This window comes from Phlebotomus papatasi, chromosome 2 (assembly GCF_024763615.1).
Source record: "Phlebotomus papatasi isolate M1 chromosome 2, Ppap_2.1, whole genome shotgun sequence".
Lineage (NCBI taxonomy): Eukaryota > Metazoa > Arthropoda > Insecta > Diptera > Psychodidae > Phlebotomus > Phlebotomus papatasi.
The window spans coordinates 25,907,370-25,932,410 of NC_077223.1; the positions used below are offsets into that span (position 1 = coordinate 25,907,370).

General features: G+C 33.3%; 2 protein-coding genes across 9 annotated transcripts in view; one reads left to right on the forward strand and one right to left on the reverse strand.

The window, feature by feature from the left end:
• LOC129803250 (origin recognition complex subunit 6) overlaps nucleotides 1-25,041 on the reverse strand; it is a 76,067-nt gene that overhangs the window by 35,548 nt on the left and 15,478 nt on the right. The gene's annotated exons all lie outside the window — the stretch shown is intronic.
• LOC129803189 (uncharacterized) lies at nucleotides 2,425-24,908 on the forward strand. Of its 8 annotated transcripts, none has more exons than XM_055849588.1 (8): nucleotides 2,425-2,689; nucleotides 3,149-4,090; nucleotides 13,592-13,921; nucleotides 17,101-17,394; nucleotides 17,462-17,601; nucleotides 17,677-18,030; nucleotides 20,718-20,834; nucleotides 22,588-24,908. In XM_055849588.1, the coding sequence occupies exons 2-8, from the start codon at nucleotides 3,994-3,996 to the stop codon at nucleotides 24,232-24,234; spliced, it is 2,979 nt and encodes a 992-aa protein (XP_055705563.1). In that variant the 5' UTR covers nucleotides 2,425-2,689; nucleotides 3,149-3,993; the 3' UTR covers nucleotides 24,235-24,908. The 8 variants fall into 8 exon arrangements, with proteins under 8 accessions (XP_055705563.1, XP_055705562.1, XP_055705559.1 ...); XM_055849587.1 differs by having other exon boundaries at nucleotides 3,259-4,090; XM_055849584.1 differs by having other exon boundaries at nucleotides 3,511-4,090.

The window sequence follows — 25,041 nt, forward strand, 5'->3', positions numbered from 1 at the left end:
CTTATTTGCACAAAAAAGAGTATGTATTAAACAACTTAAAATCCTAAGACTTTTAAATAATAAATTCCATATTTTTGTTTATCTCCACTAAAAGAAATCCGAAAAAGTTAAAATAACATTCCGGAAATGTTAATTTTACCCTGCATTATTGATCCGAAATCGTTGTAAATATTATGCTTTTTAGATGTATTATGGGTTAAAGTTACCTTTTTTCATGTTATTTTTATCCTTAAAAAGGTGTAAAATTAACATTAAATAATGTTGATAGTTGATATATTTTTACCCCAAAAAGTCTTAAAGTTACGAGGAAAAAAGGTTAATCGCACCCTCTTTTTTTCTCAGTGTCAGAATGTGTTATGAAATGTTAAATTATTGTATATTAAATTTCTAAAAGCCAGACAAGGTAACTAAAACTTTATACGAGACCTGCAAGACATAAAGAAATTTAATACATATTTCCCAATAGAATTCAGATTCATCTCAGAACTAAAAAATACTAAATATTCTATTTTTCAAATTTTTTTTTGCGAATTTCTTAAATATTACCAAAACCTTTCCATAAGAAAACTTTTTAGAAGGTTACAATTTTGTTAAGCTGTACTATTTTTAGGTTATATCCTACAAACTACAAACCCTCTATAAAAAATGTTTTCATTGTCATTCAAATGGAATAAAAATAAATTTTCAAATGAAACAACAATTTCAATTTTCAATTTACCCAATAAAAATAATTTTCTCTTAAATTTGAGAAGTCAAGTTATTCTGCAGTGTGAGGTTATAGTGAGTGTAACCATCAAAGAACATTCAAACTTAGAATGGAATAGATTTAAAAACTCCATAAACCATTTGAGAAAGAAATAAAAATATTTAAATATATGATTGAGGTAACATAACAATTCACAAAATTTTCATATTCCTATTCTTATTTTTCAGTAGAGGAGACTGGGGCAAAAAGTCACAAATCGAAAAATTCAAAATTCAATATCTTCCAAGTTAAAAAAGATAGCGCCTCAAATTTTTTTCTATAGATAGCTTCCATAGACCTTCTTCAATATCGTAAGTTTCTTAGAATTCGAACAAGGAATTTAGAAAATAAAAAATATCGAAATTTTTAGCCCTATTTTTGAAATATTTTCCTTGCAGAAGATAACAATTATTACCTACTTATTTTCCAAAATTGATGCACTGGTGAATATTTTCTAAATAATTTGGATTCATTGAATACGAATCCGCTATCTATTTTCGAATTTCACCAAGATTCTTTTCTCCAGAAATCTTTTTATTAAAAATGGCAGCTTGGGGTAAAAAGTAACAAAAGGTATAGAGCAAAAAGTAACACAAAGCGAAGCAATTTCTGATGTCTCACGGCGAAAAGAAACATCATTTTCATATCTCGCCGCTTGTTGTTTGCATTGGTCAAACGATTTGCAGTCTTTTGTGTGTTTTTTTTCTAAAATAGCTTGAAAAGCGCTTTTCTCGTTTTTTCACTTTTCTCGCAGAAAAAACGGTGTTTTACAAAGGTGTAGTAGATGAATAAATTTTCTATGAAAATATATCCTTTTTGGTATTTTTTCAAATTTACGGAAGCCCGTAATGAAGCGAATCAAAATATGATAACCCAATGTCTGGTACTAACTATTTGCCCCAGCATTTTTGAGAATGGTCACAAATTACCTTTTAGAAATCTGCTAGATAAATGTATTTCCTTACAAAATAGAGGAATATTACTTTCACAAAGTTATAGAGCGGTAAATTTCCTATAAAACTGCGCTAATTAGAAATTTTTGAAGCGCTCGAGTAGCTTGTAAAAAATATAAAATATCCGTTTTGTGACTTTTTACCCCAGTCTTCCCTATTCTTTAAGGTTATGTCAATTGTAACCTAGCATTGCAAACTTTCTTGGCAGTAAGACATGTAACACTACTCAATATAACTTAGCATGTTACCTTGAACTTGGAAAGTAACTTTTCTGAGATTAAGTTCTTCTTTTTTTAGATTAAGTCATAAATAGCCTCAAATCCTGGAATAATTTCTATTAAATTCACCTCTTTATTATTGTGAAATTTGTAAATGCTATAAAATAGAGATAACATAGTGAAATCAGTTCAACTGAATTAAAGTATTCAGCCTGGTTGCGTTGTGTGTAAAATTAAGTATAAGTAAGTGTAAAATTCTTTTCGCAGCATTTATAGTAGTGTATTTCGTGTGCCTTTGATAAAAATTGTGCTACCTCTTATGTTCCCCTCAAGATGTCTCTGGCTCAAGTCTCTATATTTATCTCACTTTTCATTGCGAGAACGCAATAAGATTGTGAATAAATCAAAAGGAGACAAATGATACGTCGAAAAATCAATTTCTATATAGTCAGTCTACTCGGTAGCACTATTGAAGTATGGAAAAAGGTGCAAAAGTGCACCGAAATCGTGGACCTCTTTCAGTACTCGTCTAGTCTGTAATCTAGAACCATCTTTCCAAGTGTTAAGCTTAGTTTAAGAATAGCTGAAGAAAAAAAATCATTTTACCCAACAATCGTTAGTTTTTTCGCAATTTATCCGTAGTGATCACATTAAAAAAAATCTCACGATATGGAGAATAGTGCAAATTTTTCACGGTTCAACCACCGCAATTCGATTTTGTGGTGACAAAAAAGAAGACGTGAAAATTTTCATCTACAATCGACAAATATTGTGTAAGAATCGATTAGCTAATTTTTTTTTCTACAATAGCCGTGCGAACGTGACTACTTAGAGAAATAGTGTTCTAACCGTAGAAGAAAAATTGTAGGGGATTTGTGATATGTTAACACAGTATTTCGGTGAATTGTGCGAATTTTTGTAGTAGCAACTCTTGAAAAAGAAGATTTTATTTTTCATCATTCCACCCCCAACCTGTAAGCGCCATTCACACACCCCAGCGGCATTTGTGTGAAATACAAAACCTATCACTTCCTGATACCCTACAATGCTATAGATCTACCGGGTCGACCTAGCCCTAATTTTTTAATAAAATCCTAGAAATGTTTCGGATAATTGCCATTTATCTTTTTCACATTATTTTTCTCAAGAACACCAATAGGTCTACTATGTATGATATGTAGACATACTACTGGTACTATATTTTCTCGTATACGTTATTACATTATCTCTAGCATTCTCTAAGACGAAAAAGTCACTAAAACTTAAATTGAACCCGAAAATAAATCGATTATATCACAATTGTGTGCAAAGTGTACAAGTGTAGTCTTTTGTATTTGATAAGGATGAACATTTTGTTATATAACGCATTGCAACTTGTCTCGCTACTATTGCGTCGGCTAAGAAAAACAAATATACAGTAAGGAAGTGTCTTGCCCTTCCTCATCGAGTGACATTGCGGGTGGAATTTTATAAAAAATTAACACAGTGAATCGCGACATTTGAATGGTTTACAATCCTCCCAAAAGCGAGTAACCACCCCCTCGAAATTATACCCCTATCCCAATGACTTCATACATTCTCTTTCCCAAAATAGACCGTAGAAAGTAGCAATTCTTTCGAGTTAAAAATTCCTCACCAGAGAATATATTTAGGAATCATAAAGAAGTATAAAAGAGAAAAATTTATGCTAAAAAGCACGTGAATGGTTCAATGTGAGTTATGCAATAATACAACGACTGCTACACTATTCGGCAGCGACAGTGGCGACCTCAGTTGCTGCTCCCCACTCCGATTGGCGCATGTGTTGGTCGATTCTCCGTCGTTTCAACATTTGAAGTGGATGCCGGTGCAGGGAGAAAAGAGACAATTACGACGTGAGTGAGATAGAAAGCAACCGGTGACTGCCTATCCATTCATTGCTGTTGAAGTGTTTAAAAGGATATAGATCGAAGGAGATTCGTCAAATTGAAAACCCTACAACCCTATAAAACCCCAATCGAACGACCCTTAAGGAGATTATCCAAGCTAAAATTGGCAACTTTTCCACGTGCGACAGAGACAACATAGAGAATAAGATATGGTTAAGAAAGGGACAAAGAAGAAAACTAAATGGCATTCACTCCCCATGGAGGAGACCAGTGGCGCCACACCAGTTACTGTGGGAAATCACCGAGGTGAGTGGAAAACTACTTATTCCAGCATCCCAAATTTGATAATTTCTCTCTTACATTAAAAATTGTCAAATTTAAAAAAAAAATAATAATAACCCTCAATAATGCTAATACCGACTCTACACGCAATCAACTTGGACATACACTCATACATTGTACCAATTTAGCCGGTGTTATATAATTCTCTCACATTTTATCATTTTCCCAACATTTCATCACATATTCCGGTCATTACACCACAAACCTATGCAATTTCAGGATTTCTATATATCCAATGGGAAACATGTTAAATGTCCGGAAATGTGCAAATATATCCCTCTGTTCCCAGGAACAGGAAAATGAAATGAAAGGGATCAGTATATATTGAAGAAAAGCAAGAGGGAGACCAAGTATATAGATATTGTTGAAATAACTGACTCCACTCGTGACTCTCTATTGTGAGACAGCTTTTTTTTTGGGAGCGATGGGAGAAATGAAACCACATGGTATCTCCCGGCAAATTATCGTTACAGTTCTTGATGCTTTGGAAAACGACAAAATGTGACTAAAGTCCGTAGGTTTAATTTTAGTAAAGAATTTTACTTTTCAAGCGCATTTGGTGAAGTTTTTTCCTATACACATCTTCTTGGATGTATAACAATGTATTTCAACAGCTCAAAGTAGCCCCACCTTCCCCTACCTACAATAAATAGGGAAGTGAAACCATTTAACGTCAAACTAATAAATTTTTATTTAAATTTGAAAATTGCAAAATCAATTTTTTTGTAATTCTCAATTCTGAAAATAGTAATTTATCAGAGGTGGTATTAAACAGATCAACTCCCCTGATGCGGACTTTAGACTAGACACTAGAAGTTCAGCCCAATCTCTGAAAGTCTGGAATTTTTGAACAGTAGACAAATGCAGCTATTTTTCAAAATCCGTTATGTAAATTGATTTTAGATAATTAGAGGTAACTGGGGCAGTAGTATACAAGTGGTATGTAGTAAACACTGCGATTTTTTTTTAAATCAGACATTAAACTTCAGAAGATGAGACCTGTATGAATTCATAGGATCCCGATCAAAATCTCGAAAATCTAAATCCTGAAAGAACCAAAATTCTTGATTGTTGAGAGTCTCATAGCTAGGGTGGAGTAACCACTTATCGCCATGTTTAGGAAAAACGGGAATTAATTTTATTATAACTTTTGAACCCCTATTACAAGATAACTCAAATTTAACACAAAATTACTTAAATTTATAAGCTTCAGATTCGCGAAAACAATAGTCCTAAAATTTAACCCTAGACTACTTAAAAAACTGATTGTTATTAACAATGCAGAAATAACCACTTCGTCGCCACTTTTTACCACTTTTCGCCAGTTCTGTAACCACTTCTCGCCACCCACTTGAAAAGGTCAAAACTCCATTATTTTGGGCAATATTATGCAAAGAATACATTCAGTATTTCTCTTTCCTCATGATCACCCTATTAATACTCACTTTAAATGATTTTTCTTCGCTTTTATTTGAGAAATCAAACTATTGGACTATTGCACAAAGTAAACAATCCAGATTTGACAACTGAGAATCTACTAAGTGAAGTTAGCGTAGTCTATTGAAAAGAGATGACGACAGGTGGTAAAATCATTCAAATATATTACCACTTTTCGCCATGCTTCAGTTTTATATAAATATAATATAAAATGAAATATTAATTAACTAAATACAAATTTTACCTATTCCACAAGTGTAATTAAATATTCAATAGGCAAATTATTTCTCCAAAAGGATACATTTTGCTTAGAGAAAATTTGATGATACTTAGTATATTGGGTAAGAAATATTGAATTCGATGTACTTGCTTAAAATTTTGCTCTAAAAAATTCTCAAAATCGTAAATTCAAAACGAATAATTACTATTTTTCGACTCTATATGTAGCAGCAGTAAAAATACAAGTAACTTTGCGGCTCATTTATTTCATAAATCGCGAAATATAGCGATTTCATTATAAGTGGCGAAAAGTGGGGCACTGGCGAGAAGTGGTGATTCCACCCTACTTCCCCGATTGCAGCCACGTTAGCTGTAGACAAAGGGAAATTTTCTGTGTTTTGGGAAATTATTCCATGCATTATCCGCCATTTAATTCGACGCTTTCAGGCGGAGGCAGTTAAAGTCTCGAAAGCCAAGATCCCGAACGCCAAAATCCCAAAAGGGCCAAAATCCTGAAAGCCAAAATCCCGAATGTTTCAAATTCTGAAAGGAATGAAATTATATGGAGGATAATATGTAGAATAATTTCCCTTTGCCTCCAGCAAGCGCTGGTGCAATCGTGGGAGGAGTAGCTATGACACTTTTAAGAATTCGGGATTTCGGCGTTCGACGACCACTTTCAGAATTATGACCATTCGAGATTTTGGCTGCCAACAGAATTATAGGGATCTTTGTTCACTGAATAAATTATCGACATAACTCCAAGTTGTGTAGAAATAAAAGTCAGTGTTTATGATAACCCCGTGTAATGCCCCAGTTTCCCCTAAGCAAAAAAACAATAACGGTCTTTTTCTTAACACTTCGTAGAACCCTAACTAAAGTGTCACGGATGGACCAAGTGGCAGTTGCTGCCATTGCTCAAATTTCACAAGTATTTTTAAATTTTTACTCAATATTTTAGCAATTCTAAAGTGTCAGTCAATTCTTTTCTAGTGTCTGAAAATAGGAAATTTCGTCTTCTTATTCACTGTGTCAAAGATTCCTAAAAATTTGACGTTTAACGTTATCATCAGAATCATAGAAGAATGCTTTTTCATCGAGCATTCCAGCATTGTATTACTCCTAACAGCGTTATCACACTTGCACATTAAAATTTTAATGTGATTCACATTAATTGTCGCTTGTGAGCGTCCAAATATGTTATTTGTGTCTTTGAGTTACTTAATATTTGGGGTTTTTCTATTTATTGATAAAGAAGTGTACTTGGCCTGCAAAAATAAGTTTGAATTTACCTAAAGTATAAATATTTTTCACATTAAAAAATTAAGGAGAAAATCGCATTAATTTTTCGCATTAATGCCATAAATCAATTTATATCAAATTTTTCGGGCCAAGTCTACCTTTTTATCAACAAATAGATCAAATTTTCAATATAAAATGATTCAAACACACAAATTACACATTTGGACTCTCACCATCGAAAATTAATGTGAATCATATTAAAATTTTAATGTGCAAATGTGATAACACAGTAAGACTACTTCTATTCTCTCTTTAGAGAGGAGTTATGATAAAAAATAGTCCTCATTTTGTATGGCAGCTACTAGATGGAGAGGTGGGGGGGAGGGGGTTAGTGTGCATGTATTAAAAGCTTAAGGCATACACTCGTCTCCATACCGAATTTCATGAAGATTACTTCAGCTGACCTTGAGTAATTCATCAAATTTTTTTTTCTCGAAAGGATAAAGGCGTTTTTACAAGTGCTCCCGTCGAATATCGTCCTGGCTCTCGGCAGTTTTGCACCCTACCCTACACCATTACCTCCATTACTTACAAAATGCGTCTAGTTTCATCTGTGGATGTCATATAGATTACACCTCATATAAACTTTTGCCCAATGTCCTTTCACGATCAAGTATGATAACACAATTATGAATTGAATGCCAGTCGCGCATACAGGGTAAAAGGCCCGGTCAGCAAATATTTTAACCCATTCCTTACCATGGTATTATACATCATACGCAAATTGAGTGTTTTTTGCTGTCGAGAATAGATTTTTAGTAACGTTAGTTATTCAATTACTTAAGAAAAATAGTCCGACAGAGATGAAAATAGATTTTGTTATTATTTTCTTGCTTCGCGGAAGATCATGCAAAATTTTTGCTCAAAATGGCGGACGGAAAATGCGACATCCCGTCGAATTTGTTAAAATTGGCCTCTTTCTTTCCTCTTTCCTGATTTGAATTCTAGTTCCCAATTGGTGTTCTTGGATAGTCACTCTATCTAAAGCAATAGAGTTTGTAATGAAGTAATGCACAGAATTTAAATTCAGTGACCGTTAAGACGTATGTTTGACAGGGGCTCCCCGCGCCCCCATAATAGATAAAAAAAAATTTCTTTTCAAAAAATTCATCTATTAATCTGTAGGAAACTAATCCCAAAATATGAACATTCTATCTCAAATATTTCTGGTACATTGACTGAATGGGTTAAGGGAACCTGTAGGGGAATTCTGTAGGGAAAAGTGCCCATGCTTGATACCATTGGAAGCTTCGTAATGACTAAATTACCGGGCACTGTATTTTAAAATTAATGGCACTGGCACACCTTTTCAATTTAGTGAAATAGGTGAAATTCAATCGATTGAAATTTTACCTCTTACTCTTCCAAACTAAAATGACATATGTTTGTCTCTTTCTCTCAATTGAAAATTGTAATTTAAATTTCATTTTCAATTTCAATTTCAATTTTCGTTTGACAGAAAGAGAGAGCTATATTTAATTTCAGTTTGAAAGAGTAAAAGGTAAAATTTCAATCGATTGAATATCACTCAATTGAAAAGGTGTCCCAGCGCCATTAGTTAATATATTTCTCAAAATGAAATTTTTGTTAGAAATGACATTAAAGATTTTAAATTTCAAACGAGAGGACTAGATCTAGTCATCTCGCTCATTCTCATGGGAAATTTTGAAAACATGTTTACAAACAAAAGTCATAGTGCGCTGGTCAAAATATTGATCAGGGGGCCCATTGAAAAATATTTGACGTATTATAGCCTTAAACAAAACACTCAAAATATTGGATATACAGTAGAGCCTCGCTATAGGCCATATTTGGTTCCAGATTTGACACTTGGGTCGCACTATAGTCCATGTCATTTTTTAAAATTATCACCGACTTTTAGTATTGAAATTGCTCGACGTCTTCCACTTTCTTTGCGATTGTTGTATTTGTCCTCGCTCTCTTCATTACGGATCACAATTATCAAAACTACTCAATTAAGTTTGCCAAAAATATTAAAATAATTATGACAACATTGGATGTCGCGTACTAAAAAACATAACCTAACTTAAAATCAGTGTTTTGAAATCAACGGTCGATAAATTGTGGACTATAGAGCGATGGCCTATAGCGGGGTTCTACTGTAGAATGTTTAAGGAGTCATTTTGGGATAAGAGCCTACATCGTTCTTTTGCTTACCGCTATATCCGTTACTAATAAAGACTGAAATTTAATTTATAGTGTCTTTTTTCATCTGTGCTTACTCTATAATGGCGTCTACTAAAAGCAATTTTCGTCATAAATTGCTTAAAAAATGACGTTTCTGCCCACAATGATAGGGGGAATTTTCTTTAAGAAAATCATTTTTACAAAACAAAATTGCTCCTAAGTAGAGGCCTTATGTTCGAGATATAAAAACGTTTACCTTTAATTAGAAATTCGAATATTTAAATCATAATTCAATATAGGGGAAACTGGGGCACCACCAAACACGGGGTGCCACCAAACAGTAATTTTTATTTCTAAACTACTTGGACTATCTCGATCATTTCTTCAGTGGACAAGCATCCCTATAGTGCCTATAAATTCCTATAGGTCTTATCCTCTGAAGACGAATATCCGATTAAAAAATCGCAGTGTTTGGTGGTACCCCGTGTTTGGTGGTGCCCCAGTTTCCCCTAAGATTAACACCATGGTTCACAAACTTACTACTTTAAATACCTTTCGCGTTGTACGAAATTAATGATCAAATACGTTCATTTACATTCTCGTTCCTTCACTTTCTCGTTATATTATGTTGACATACATATAAAATAATTGGAATATTTTGAATATTGAAGTGAATTTTATTAAACTAAGCATGAATTTGTTTTGTATAAAAGTCTGCTGAGTCCTTCACCTTGTTATTAATACATATGCACGAAATACCTATTTCTTGTAACACTCATGTGAGTTTTATAATTAACCCACTGTGAATCACAGTCAAGTATATTTTCTCAGCATTCGACAGAGAATTCTCGAGATACGTACACATTTTAAGATGAGATTTCTTTTTATTGTGACTAAATTGGAATTGGTGTTTGTCTTGTTGCAAATGTGGACAAATATATATTTAAGAAAAAAATTAAACTTTCCTTTTATGCAACTTCTGAAGATAATCTGACGAAGACGAAAATCAAAATAGATTTTCTGTAAAGGAAAAAAATATATTTGGAGCAGCTGCTTTCATCCCAAGATGTGAATGCAAATTGAGAAGTCATGATCACCAGATACATGTGGAAAGAGGAATTTTTTGAAATTATCATTAATCCTTCTGTTTAGTTTACCAATTTGAAAGTAAATGTTACATTTAGTAAGTACTTCATAGTTTCTATGCTTCAACATGAATCTGTTGCTATTCACTGAAATTTATTATGTATACTTTTCTAGAAAAAAAAGTGTCGACCGAATTCAACGTAGTTAATTGGGGCTTTTTTTTTAGTGTATCTTCAGTGTCACAAAACGTTTCCTTTTCCCATTTTCTTCAGCACATTTTTTTCTTTTATTTCTTAAGAGCTAAATGTGTACAGAATAAAGAAAAATCATATCTTCAGAACTGTAGCTACTAAAGAAATGAGTGTTGAAAAAGAAATCTTATCAGTCATCGTGCTGCTCTCGTCTTATTATTTTTGTGATATCATTTCTTCTCCACATTTTCTGGTGGTGCCACGCGGAATTTTTGGACAGAGATTATTATATAACTTCCACGAGGATAAGCCGATTTTGAGCCAGGGGAATTGACCTCAATTGGTAATTTACTTATCAACAAACTCGTGATTATTTGACTAAGATCGGCTATCAAAAAGTTTAAAAATATTTTAGCTATTATAGATCTGTACTTTATTTGATTAAGAATTGCTTTAAAATCATTTTTAATTTTCATTTTGGCACATGTCTTTTAAATATAGGCCTAAGAAGCCAAAGCTTATTGTATTTTTTACTTTTTGAAAAGTATTTTAAATCTTATTCCCCAGAATTGTACAGATTTTATTATAACTTTTATAATCATTACTTTGTGTATTTTTATGTTAGATTGACAAAAAAATGTCAATTTGACCTACAAAAATGCTAGCTAGCAAACAAAAATCTTGAAAGGAAATTGTGACACAAATTACCGGGAACTTTTTTCTAACTAATATTATATTTGATAAAGAAAAACAAAGAAGTAGCAAAGCAAAAAAAAAAGTTTATGAAATGCTCAAAATCATGACTTAAATGCTACTATTTGTGCGATTTATGCTATGAGAAATATTTTAACGAAGATTGCAATAATTTTTCATATAAATTTGTGAATTACTTTACAAAAAAAATAATCCTTCCATTCGATGATGCCTTTCTGCTTTGATGACTTGCTAATTATAATTCTTTATATAATAATTCTTTAATAATAAGTAGAGCCTCGCTATAGGCCATATTTGGTTCCAGATTTGACACTTGGGTCGCACTATAGTCCATGTCATTTTTTAAAAATATCACCGACTTTTAGTATTGAAATTGCTCGACGGCGGCTACCACTTTCTTTGCGATTTGGTACTTGTCCTCGCTCTCTTCATTATGGATCACAATTATCACAACTACTTAATTAAGTTTGCCAAAAATATTAAAATAATTACGACAACATTGCATGTCGCGTACTAAAAAACATAATCTAACTTAAAATCAGTGTTTTGAAATCAACGGTCAATAAATTGTGTACTATAGAGCGATGGTCTATAGCGGGGTTCTACTGTAATTCCGAATTGCTTTCATGAAGAAAGTTTCTGTAAGAAGTGACGCACATATAGCTTGACATCGTGTCGATTTTAATAATATTTTTCTTGATTCTCTTTCCTGATTTGAATTCAGGTTGGCAAATTCTTTTCTTAGATAGTTACCCTATATAAAATAATGGTGTTTCTAAGAAATTAATGTAAAAATTTTAAATTCAGTGACTGTTAGGATGCGTGTTTTATATATAACGTTTGTCCACGTCTCTTTAAGATATATTTTCTAGTCTCTTTTTACCCTTTTTACACTTTTTTAAGTGTGTTACTAAGTACACTTTATTTTAATTCTAGAAAAAAGTAATAAATCATTTTTTTAACACTGAGAAAAAAAAGAGGGTGCGATTCACTTTTTTTCCTCGTAACTTAACACTTTTTAGGGGTAAAAATATATCAACATTTTTAATGTATAATTTACACAATTTTAAGTGTAAAATTAACATGAAAAAGGGTAACTTTAACCCCTAATACACCAAAAAAGCATGATTTCCGATCAATAATGCAGGGTAAAATTAACATTTCCGGTATGTTATTTTAACCTTTTCGGATTTCTCTCGTGAATAAATAATACACTTGAAAAGATGTAAAAACATACGCTGATATTTAATTCGTAAAAACAATAAATTGCAGAAAAAACGTGGTCAAAAAATAAAGATACAATTAACAATGCCTGAGTTTCACTAGTTCCAAAATTTTTGCACTGTTAACTGTAACAAGAATAATACTCACATAGGCTTTTCTTTGAGTACGAGCAAGAAAATGTAAAATACAAGTTATTGCATTTATAAATTAAATTCATTAATTATAAAATGCAAAATAGATAGAAAATGTAATTGCTATGAATAGGTATAAAAGGTATAAAAGCTCAGAGTTTTGTAATCAATCTAGAAAATATATGATTCAAATGAAATGTCACTGATGAAAAGTGGATTATCTCTGCTTCATTTTTTAAAGTATATTCACCACACAATGTTGTATCGCAGATAATTCTTAAACGAACAGTGATGAAAATATACAAACATGTTGCAAATAGGACTGTGTAGCAAAATATACAATTTGTTTTCTTTTCCTTATATTTTCATCACAATCTTGACCTTTCCGACACCCTGGGTTTGTGTGATTGTGTAGAAAATCGTCTAATGTGCATCACATAAAAACATCATCTCATGTAAGAAGCAATTGAGTGAAATAAAGCTTGCAATTAGTATAGCTGTTAATGCTTTCGGCCAATAAAATATTTAAGTATTGAAAGGACCTATGTACAGCTATTTTTTATAGATTGGCACAATAGCAAAATTTGTACATCAAAATTCTTATTGTGAATTCATTTATCACACTCTTTGTTAAATAATCAATTTTGAATAAGAACAACGGCAGATAATCTCAATTAGGACTTTAAAGATTAAACCAATAGAAATCCAATCGACGACGAGTTCACAACGTATAGTAAAAAAAAACAATTAACACATGTGCTTTCCCTTCGAACATATCAGTTGTTTATATTTTTCAATCACTTTCTTTAAAATTTTGCATTTTTTATTAAAATCATCAAACGTACGTCAATTCATCGCTTATTAGTCAAACAATTTACATCGCAGATAAATTATTGGGGTTATCAATAAGATTTTTTCTAACTTAAAATTGAAATATATTTTGTCTTGTTTACATAGGAATCTTTCTATTGAAAAAAAAACTCACAAATGCTATCTGCATTTTTTTTTTTCAGACCAAACATTTGTGGACAAACCCTTTTCCGCGTGGCGACTAAACACAAAATCCTCATCGACATCATCTCAAACCTCAACACAATCAAATGGGGACAATTCAACAAAAATTCCCAGTGAAACATCGAATAATTCACACGTAAATGGATACCATCAACCTGTGGATCATCCAACTCGACCACCTAGTCATCGAAGACGCAATTATCAAAATTCCTACCACGGGGGTGGACGACACTATGGGCAGAGGGTGTCATCTTCTACCAATTACAGGAATAGCTACTCAGGACAGAGTACTAACAATAGGGAAAATTCGAAACTTACATTCAATGAAGGTAATTAGAGAATAATTTACTGCTAAAATGTTCTATTGCATTATATTTAAGCTTCAAATCATCTTAAAGGCTAATTTTAGAGTAAAGCGTCTTATATGCTTTGCGAAATGCTCGAACTCGTGAATTAGATGCTATACCTCAAAAAGGCTCAAAAGCAATTTTGCATTATTGACCGTTTACCGGTTCACAACCGATTTGAACCGATTTATAAATCACTCAAAAGATCGATCAAAATAGCTTATGAAAAATACAAATTCATTTTCAGATAAAAATTTATTATTGGTTCATAATCGATTAATTACCGGTTAATAATCGTTTGAAAATGGTTCATTACCAACGCTAAGACGGCGACGGCCACAATTTTTTTTAAGGGGAATCGCCAATAATGACGAAAACCCCTTAATAAAATGAAATGAAAATGGTTCAGGCTTGTCAGAAATTCCAAGACCTTTCCAGAAAAAATCCAAACGTGACATCATTTGGTCGAGAAACACACTCTTTAGAGTATTTTTAACATTTGACCTTGAAAAACTGTTATTGGGGTTATTAGGAATGATTTTTAATGATATTTTCGTATGGACGAAATATTCTTCTGTGACCTTTACTCAACATTTTAAAACACACATTTTAAAAGAAAATGGTTTTAGAGGTGAAGGAGGGTGCCAAATCTTTCTCAAGTTACTTTTTACTTTAAAGCTCTTCCTGAAAATTTTACAGTGCCTTTCTCAAATTAGAAAGGGAAATCTTTAATTTTGACACTTAACACTTACGATTTTATCACACTACCTCATTAAAATTTTATAGCTGTTCACATTAATTGCCTTTAATGAGCGTTCAAATGTCTGATTCGCGTCTTTGAATCAATTTATATTTAGAATTTGACCTGTTCATTCATAAAATGGTACATTTGGCCCGGAAAAATAGGTTTCAATGTTAACGAAGAATCGTTTTCACGTTAACCCTTTAAGGACGATTGGAACACCGGTGTCCCATAAAGAAAATAAATTTTCCTAACTAATCCAAAGTTATTTTTTCTAATAATTGTAGATAATTGTAAAGTAGAGGGTTGAAGAAATCTATGATATTTTTTGCAAGTCTCTAGCTATTTGCTATGTAGTAAATATTTAAGCTCAAAAATGGCGATTTTTTAAATTCTCAAATTCATAATTGATTTTATTTATTTTTTATACTTCCATTTTTTTTAAGCAAAACACTTTTGGCAATAAAAACTACAATACTCAAACGTAATATTTTTCATTACAGAGAAAATTATCATTCACTAGCATTGTCAGAAAAATTACTTAAATTTTTAGGGTATTTTTATCCCTATCGTTTATACGGGCAAAAAATACACTGAATCAGACTCTGTTGGACTTTCCAAGGTTAGATGTAAGACTTATCGTTGATTATGTACACCAGTTTCATTTTTATTGTTGATTTTCGATCCGTAAAAAGTGTCTCGTCCTTAAAGGGTTAAAGAAGAAGCGTTTTTTGATGTTAAAATTGTTGGTTTTAATAAATAAAGTGCAACATTTTGAAATAATGTATAAATTTTAGAATTTTGCTGGCGGATTCAAGACTAAAAACTTGAAGGACAATTTTCTATTTTCAGCGAAAAGTTACGTCTCAATATTTGTCCATTCATCCGTAAACACATAAATAAACCAAACGATAAGAGGTGGCAGCTTATGGTCTTCAGATACGTACTTATAAATCAATCCTGAAATCATTACTTTCGTTCTTACGTTCATTTCGTCCTTTTCATTTATCGAAATACTATCGAAATTATCCAAGATTTCATACCGTTTGCATACCAATCACGTTATTATTTTTCATGGTCAAATTTAAAAATTCCAAAGAACGTATTTCATGACATATTCGCACATGTGTCTGTATTCATTTCAAAGGTCTTGAGTCCGGAAAAGTTTAATTTAATACAAATCAATTATGAACTGGTAACAAGGGTCCCGGTCAAAATCCCGAAAACGAAAATCCCGAATGCTAAAATCCCGAAAACCAAACACTCAAAAGCCAAAATCTCGAAAAGCCAAAATCACAAAAGCCAGAATCCCGAAAGCCAAACGATTGCACCCGTGCTTGTTGGAGGCAAAAGGAAAGTTTCTCCGTATAATTTCGTCCCGTTCAAAATTTTGACCATTCGTGATACTGGCTTTCAAGATTTTGCCTTTTAGAGATTTTAGTCCTTGGAATTTCGGCTTCTCGTGAGTTTGGTTTTCGCATTTCTGGCTTTACGGTATTTTATATTTTGACCCATCCTGGATGTCAACTCATTCGGGATTTCGTCTTTTCTGAATTTTGATTTCAGGATTTTGGCATTTCGGGATTTTGGATTCATAATTTTCGATGGCACCGGGTAATTGATATATTAAAAATAACTTCAGAAAATTTAAAATCAGAAGAAATATATTTTCCTTATTAAGTAGATCAGTTATTTAAAAGACTTCATTAGTCTAATGCCCTAGACATACTTACGACTCAAGCCGAGAGACGGCTTATTGGAAATAAGCATTATTTCAGATATAATTACGCTAAGTAGTCTCTCGGCTAATCCTCAAGTCTGTCGAGGCCCTAAACCAGATAATTCAAAACTAATTTTCATTATTCGAACATTCCATGAAATGTTTTTCACTTAAATTATTCGTTTTTAATCTTTCTAATTTTTTTAAAATCATCGACAAACTCGTGAATTTGTTCCAAAATTGTGGTGATTAGTCGATGTAATACTTCACTGCCTCTGATCCAAAATTCGAAACAGTATCATGAAATGTAAATCGAGGCTATAGTAACATAAGCAAGGTGTGACATAGAGCAGCTCAGTTTTTGGAATTAGGATACAATGAGAGAATGGAGAATGACCAATTAAGAATCCCATAATGAATCGGTCAGAAAAATTCGGATAAATATTAAACTTAACATATAAAACTTTAAGGTGGACATAATAAATATTGTCTAATCATGTTAGATAACATATTTGTCATTTGTTCAAAGCTATGAAATTTATTACCTTCAATTCTGTTATCAACAACCCCAATTTTGTTATAAGAAATGAATGGAAAGCTAATGTAACATACTCGAACTGTTTATAACATTCAAAGTTGATCAATATTACCGCGGCGATTGAACGTTATAGGACTAACAGGAGAACTTTTCTTATTCAGACGAATACACGCGAATAACGACGCCCCGCCAGGATGTTCTGTTCAAGAAGGGCTACTTGTCGCGCCCCAAGAGATTCACCCCATTCAACAATGCACCCATCAGTGATCCTGCCACCACCCCCTCATCTTCAGGTTCTGGAGCAGTCAGTGTGACCTCAATGGATGATTCGGCAACACCCAGTACACAATCCGTAACCCCCGAACACTGTCACAGTACGTCGGAGCCATCAGATGGCGACTACCCATTCATGTATCCCGGATTTTTCGATCAAAATGGAATTTTATACGTGAATCGTGAGTTTATTTAGAGATTTAGACCTTTGTAAAGGAATTAACAAAAAAAACCCTCAATTTTTATTAGCATACACAACTTTCGATCCCTACGGAAATGGTCAAATGTTGATGATGCCTTATGCAGTGAACAATCTGGGTTCAATGGATATGTATAACACACCATTAAAGCCTTATGATGCTCCGTGTTCATCTATTGACTCACAAATTGTAAGTTTGTCCTTTTATAAATCATTATATTTGGGAAGTTTGCGAAATAAGTTTTTTATGATTTTTATCTCGAAGACTTCCCCTGGTTCGGCAAGTCCGCACAATGAAGAATCGCCTGAAGGAACTCCACCAATTGCCGAAGAAAGTACCGACGAAGCAGTCGATGATGAAAATAAAAGTGAAATATCGCATCTCAATCCGGATTCCACTAACTTCTATCCACAATCTATCCCACCCATCCCACCACTCTACCATCCACCGACTACCTTTTTCTACACCCCCTACATAATTGGCTCACAAATGATGCCACTCTGCGATGATGCACTTGCCTACAATGACCTTCTTCCGAATGAAACTGAGGATAGTAGTTGCATCAATGAGGAAGAAAAGGACGCAAAGACACCGACAAAGGGAGCTAATTCAGCTGATGTAAGACTTATTTTTTATTTCTTTATTTTTTTTAGATTAATTTTGAAAAAAAGTTCTGAGATGCACCAAAGAAAGAATTGTAAGAAGGGCAATTTTATTTAAAAAATCAAAAATTAGATTTGATGTTGACTTGTAAAATAATCTTTTGGTTTCTTAATTCTTAACTGTTTTAAGACGGAAATTTGTTTTTAAGACGGAAAGTTTTACCACACAAAATATGCTTAGGTTCCCGGGACATAATTAGGACGCAGGCGTACGATTTTATCCAACAACTGCCTTAGTAAAAACTTGGTAAAACTGTAAATTTAATGATTATTTTGATTATAATTACGGTAAGCTGTTTCTTCGTCAATAAAGACCCTCAGGGTCTAAACAGGCTCAGGCTGATCCTCAAGAATATTTACTGTAAAATTTAACAGTAAAGATTTATCTCAAACAGTCATAGAGGCCATTTACATCGCCGCATTGGATTGAGATTGAATTAACCCAAAATCGGTTTTTGGGACAATTCAGTCAGAATCTAATACGACAGTCTAAATGACCTCAATGTAATCGTTTAGATTGCGGCTTTAGATTAAGACTTAATTATCCGAAATCCGATTTTGGAACAGTTCAATCCCAATCTAAAGACGCGGTGTAAATAGCCTCATAGACTGAGAGCTAGGATCATCAATTTAGAAGCCCATTGCACAAATTTCTTTTACCTAATGCCCTAAAATATACTTACGACTTAAGCTGAGAGACGGCTTTACGTATAATAATCAAAACGATAATTTGACTAAATTCCCATAAGCTTCTCACTAAGCCATTTCTCGGCTTAAGCCGAGAGACGCATTAATCACAAACTAATGGAAATATAATCTGATCATTATTTTGATTATAATTCTGTAAAGCCGTCTTTCGGCTTAAGTCGTAAGTGTGCCTAAGTCATAATCCTTTACTGCCAAATTTTACAGGCTAAATATTCTCAAGGATCAGCCTTAGTCTTTTTGTGCTCTTATGCCCTAAACAGGTTTATGTGCTAGACACACTTATGACTTAAGCCAAGGGACGGCTTAATGTAATTGTAATCAAAGTAGTGATCAAATTACATTTCCATGAGGCTATTTACACCGCCGTATTAGAATGGGATTAAACTGTTCCAAAATAGGATTTCGGATATTTAAGTCTTAATCTAAGACAGTAATATAAACGATTTCATTGAGGTCACTTAGACTGTCGTATTAGATTCTTACTGAGTTGCCCCAAAAACCGATTTTGGGACAATTTAATCTCAATCTAATCCGGCGGCGTAAATGGCCTCCATCACTTTCTAACTAATCTTACTCTCGGCTTAAGCGGAGAAATGGTGTATTTAGTGCTAAACTAATGGGAATTTTGTCAAATCAAACCCTTATTTTGATTATAATTGCGTTAAACCATCTCTCGACTTAAGGAGGTAAGCGAGTTTGAAGACTTCAAAAAATCGATTTTATTTATTTGCTTATTAAATAGGATAATAAGTAAAGAACATTTTCTGAAAATCTCAAGTCAATCGGAGTAAAACTCTCGGAGGTAGAGCAGTTTTAGTTATGCATTTTGCCCGCGGGCGCATATTGTTGTAAAATTTTAAACGCGTTTTTCTCAAAACACCATTTTCAAAATCGGTTGTCAAGATATTTCGAAAACGCCTGAACCGATATTTCTGAAACTTTGCAGACTTCTTCTAGATATAAGTTGGCTCGTGCTTAACATGAGGGTTTTTAGAAATATTGATTTTGACGGATTTTATAGTATAAAACATATTATAAAGTGGCTGAAAATTATCACTTTTTTGAAAAAAGTTGTGCCAAAAATCGAAATTTTTGTTTTTAAAAATCCTACTCTTAAGCACGAGCCACATTCATATCCTAAAAGAAAATACTAGTTTAATGGATTTAAGATAAAGCTGCTAGAAAAACAAAACGTGACAACGGAAAATATGAGGGTGTGATCGGTGTGATCATACCATTTCTCAACGGTTCAACTTTGAAAATTTCCTAAAAATTTTCCGGTGAAATTATCTGCCAAGTACTCTATCAGCTAGACGAAAATCTGAATTTACGAAATTTTATAGTTCAAGAACAAAAAATGGACAAAATTACAATTTTTTTAAACCCGCTTACCCCCTTAATTCATAAGTGTGTCTAGGGAGGGCATTACGACTTAAGTCGAGAGACGGCTTTGAGGAAAACCGATGGGAATGTATTTTAATTATTATTTTTTTATTACAACTACGTTAAGCTGTCTCTTGGCCGTAGGTCTGTCCAATGCATTAGGCGGCTCCCAAACAGGATTTAGGCTTTACTATTAGAGATAAAATAACCCTAAAATCTAAAATAAACTCTTGCGTTCTGGCTACAAGATTGAATGATCGGTATCAATAGATCGCAAAATGTGTATTTTGCATTGAATTTACCTTCGGAACTGATTAGATTAATGTGTTAATATTTAGAAGTCATTGAAGAAGAATCGAATTAATGAAAGGGATTTTTAAGAAAGCCTCGATTCTTTAAAAAATCTTTAAGTTCAAAATTTGAGACCTTGGCATAAGCGCCACTGACGGTGGCAATATGAAACTTGCATGTTATCTTAGGACACGAAATTAATTTGTCCAATTTAATTTTCAAAATTTCACTAAAAACAAAATCTTTGCCCTTGCTCTGTAGGCCACATTGGATGAAGGTGGAGTAGCTCAGAATGATGAAAGTGACGCAGGTCGTCAAATCTCCCCAGAATCTTCATCGAATGGTTGTGCAGAGATCCCCAAAGAAGCTCAAATTAATGTAAGTTATGAGAAGATTTCGACGGCTCAGAATAAGAGTCGAATAACTCGAATATTTACGAAATTCGTTTTTTTTTTAAGTAATAGACTCTATAAATCTTAATAACCTTTACTTAACATGTAAAATCTTAGCTTGAAATCGCTCTCCTGTTAGGTTGAACATTTACGAGTTATTCAGGCTTTATACGGGCTAAGACTTATGTCAGATTTAGACTGAAGAATTAGCCCAGTTCCCAAAGGTCTCAAAAATCTAAATAACAAGCAATTTTATTGATTTTTGCAGAATCTAATAGAACATTTGCCATTAATATCCAATCCTAAACAACAATTTTCTAAAACATCATGCCTCATAAGGAATTAGAGGGCTTAAGTCAGATGGCTAAAATCCGTCTTCAGACTAGAGGTTTAGCCTAGCTTCCGAAGGTCTCAAAATCCTAAATAGCAATCAGTTTAATTTGTTCTTCTAATTCAAATATATTAATTCCCTTTAATAGTCCATTTCTAAGTCGAAATTTCCCAAAAATTTTCGACTGATAATAATCTATAAAATTTAAGCCTTATGGCTAGGACTTATACGGGCTTCAGACCTAAGGTTTAGCCATAAGGCTTAACTTCTCTAGATTCTTATCAAACGAAAATTTTTGGAAAATTTTGACTTAAAAATAGACTTAAGGGAATTATTCTATATAAATCAGAAGAACAAATTGAATTGGTTGCTATTGAGGTTTTTGAGACCTCCGGAAATGAGGCTAAACCTCTAGTCTGAAGACGGTCTTAGGTCTGAAGTCCATTTTAGCCATATGGCTTAACTTCTCTAACTTCTCATCAATCAAGATTTTTCAAAAAATTTTGACTTAGAATTGTATAAGAAAAAACCAGATAATCTATTGGATTCTAAAAAGGCAAATTAATTGGTTGTTTTTAAGATTTTGAAACCTTCTGGAATTGGGCTAAACTTCTAGTCCGAAGACGGCCTTAGCCATTTGGCTTAACTGCTCTAATTTCTTATCAATCACGATTTTTTTGGAAAAATTTAACTTAAGATTGGACTATTAAAGATAAATGACCTAGGTTCACAAAAAAGCAAAAAAATCAATTGCTCGCTATTAACCCTTTAAAGACGAGACACTTTTTACGGACTGAAAATCAACAATAAAAATTAATCTGAGAAACATAATAAATGATAAGTCTTACATCTAACCTTAGAAAGTCCAACAGAGTCTTATTCGGTGTATTTTGTGCTTCTATGAACGATAGGGAGAAAAATAGCCCAAAAATTTAAGTAATTTTTCTGACAATACCAGTGAATAATATTTTTCGCTTTAATGAAAATATTATGTATGATTATTGTAAATTCTATTGCCAAAAGGGTTTTTCTTTAAAAAAAGATTGGAAGTATAAAAAATAAATAAAAAAAAAGAATTTGAGAATTTAAAATTTCGCCATTTTTGAACTTAAATATTTACTAAATAGCTAGAGACTTGCAAAAAATATTCTAGATTCCTTCAACCTTGTACTTTACAATTATGTACAATTATTAGAAAAAAATAACTTAAGATGGCCAGAAAAATTTATTTTCTTTATGGGACACCGGTGTCCCAATTGTCCTTAAAGGGTTAAAGATTTTGAAACTTGGGAACTGGGCTATAAATCTCTAGTCTGAAGACCGCTTTATTCTGAGCTATCGATTTCTATTTTTTGCCATTTACCTAAGCGACCTAGGCCAATTATTGATAACGTGATTCTGTTTCTAGAATGTGATACCACAGGAAAATGTGAATGGTGCATTCAAGAGTACCCTAAATGTGGAAGTGCAGGAATTCCACCCAAGATACTACCGCAGTCGTCCCCAGCCCACAGAGAAAGTGCATGCAAAGGATGAGGGATCTGCTGGTTCTAAAGATAATGCCAAGAGTGAGAAGAGTCGAAAGGAGAGTGTTGGCAAGAAGAAACCAAATCAGCCGTACAGTCAACTGGTTACTAATCGAAAACTCCTTCAGGAAGCCACAAAATCGATTCAGGAGCAGAATATTGATCTTCTGAAGAAGAATTCCCTCACGATGTCAGCCAATGGGGTTCCCAGTGACACCAAATGGCAGACAGTTGTGAAGCCTCGTGGACGAAAGGGACGAGTGGCATTTGAGGATATAAATGACGAAGGCAGTGATCCAGAGGAATCACAGCAAAATGTAGAGAATGAGAAATTGGGGATGAAGGAAAATGAGAAATTATTGTGTGAAATACCACAGAATTCATCTCCGGCAAATGGTAAAAATAGCTCGAGCAAAAAGGGAAAGCCCAAGAAGAAGAGTGTGGGAAAGAAGAGCAAAAAACAGCGACAGTCCGTAGGTTTTGAAGTGATTGAGCCAGATTTTGGGCGGATTGTCCTCAACAAAAAGACTGAAATAACCCAGGATGAGTGTGAAGACTCAGAGGTTGATGAAATTGGTGCTACACGTGCTGATGAGGAAGTGGGAAAGGAAGAGGAGGTGATGGTGGTTGAAAGAACTGAGGACAACATTATTGATGTCTGTGATGATGCAGAATGTCGTGAACTTGAGGCTGAACTTCAGCATATTGAATGTATACTGAATATGGGAGTTGAATCCCATTTGGAGGATGTGACTGAGTCTGAGAATGTCTACAATGGAACATCTACATCCTCTCCACTTCCAGAAGAGGTTGTAAATGTTCCAGAAATTGTTGAGGATGTTGCAGAGGCATCAAATGAAACTGTTGAGGATGATGGGAGCGTATTTGAGTGCAGGGAAGAAGCTAATCCGGTAGAGACATGTAAGGAGGACAGAGAAGAAATTCAACAGGAAGTTCATGTTGACATTGCGGAAAGGCAGAAAATCTCATTACTCGAAGCTGTTACTCAATGGTTGGATGAGAAACAGAGGATGAATTCGACAGAGGAACTCTTCAAATTGCCAGAAGATCCTGCCATTCTGCAGCGACTCCTTGAATCTGCCTTCGTGGACATGGGCAGTGAGACAAGCAATGAAACCGACTCAGAGGCAGATGCATCGGACAATGACAATTCTCTGCCACCTCCGGTGCAACTGAAGAATCAAATGAGCCTCTCAGAGGATGATTCAATTGACACCGACAGTGACTACCAAAGTGATGGTCAGGGGAAACGAATGACTTCGATATCATCATCAGAGTCATATTCCCCACAACAGAAATCACCGGAAATTGTAAAGACAACTGATTCTCAGTCAAAACTGGACAATGAGGCGCATGTACTGACAACAGGATCTCCAACATTAAATGTAACTTCGGTAAATTCACTTAATCATAGCTCTAGTAACTCAATCATTAATGTTAACTCACAAAATGCCACGCTTCAAAATGATACATATACCAAATCACCCGTTCTGTGCATTCTAATGTAAAGACATCCAAATTGCAAAAAAAATCATACGAATACCAAAAAGAAAAATACAAGAAATAGCCATAATCGAGAACTAAACGCTAAATAATTAGACATCCTCAAAAGTAATTTAAAATCTATCAAAAATAAATAAATAAATAAAAAAGCGTAGGGATTAATAAAATTCATTTCTAAAAAAAAAAAACGTAACTGAAGTCTTAAGGCAATGAAGTTTTATTTAAAATATAGTTTTCTGGGCTTCGCAAGTAACCCAAATTTTTTTTTTAACCCTTTACGTCCTTTTAGAAATTTATGAAGTTAAACGAGAAACTTTTTAATTTCTCCCTTTATTTCACAATTTACATGTAATAATTAGATATATTTAGAATATTATATGCTTAGGAATTTATATTTCAATGAATTTTGAGAAAAAAAAAACAAATGAATTATGTTAAAAGATTTTTTTTTGATGATGAAATTTGTGTGTAATGCGAAAATTCCTTTATGGTCGATTTTAAATTAACGATTTGAAAAAGGAATAAAGAAGAACTCTGAAATTTTATTATAATGAAAAAAAAAGTCATCTATTAAACGCTAAATAGTGTTATGAAAATACAAAAAAAATATTGAAATGAATAATTGTTACGAAAATCAATAACATTTGAAATATTCTATAAATGAAATAACGTTGAAAAACTAAAGTCTTTTATTCTTGCCTCTTTGGGATCTGGTGCATCTGGATGGTGGTTGATTTGACATCAACGTGTAAGTAAGAGCAAATGACAAAGGAAAATAATTGTATTTACAATAAAGTTCATTTAGCGTGTTT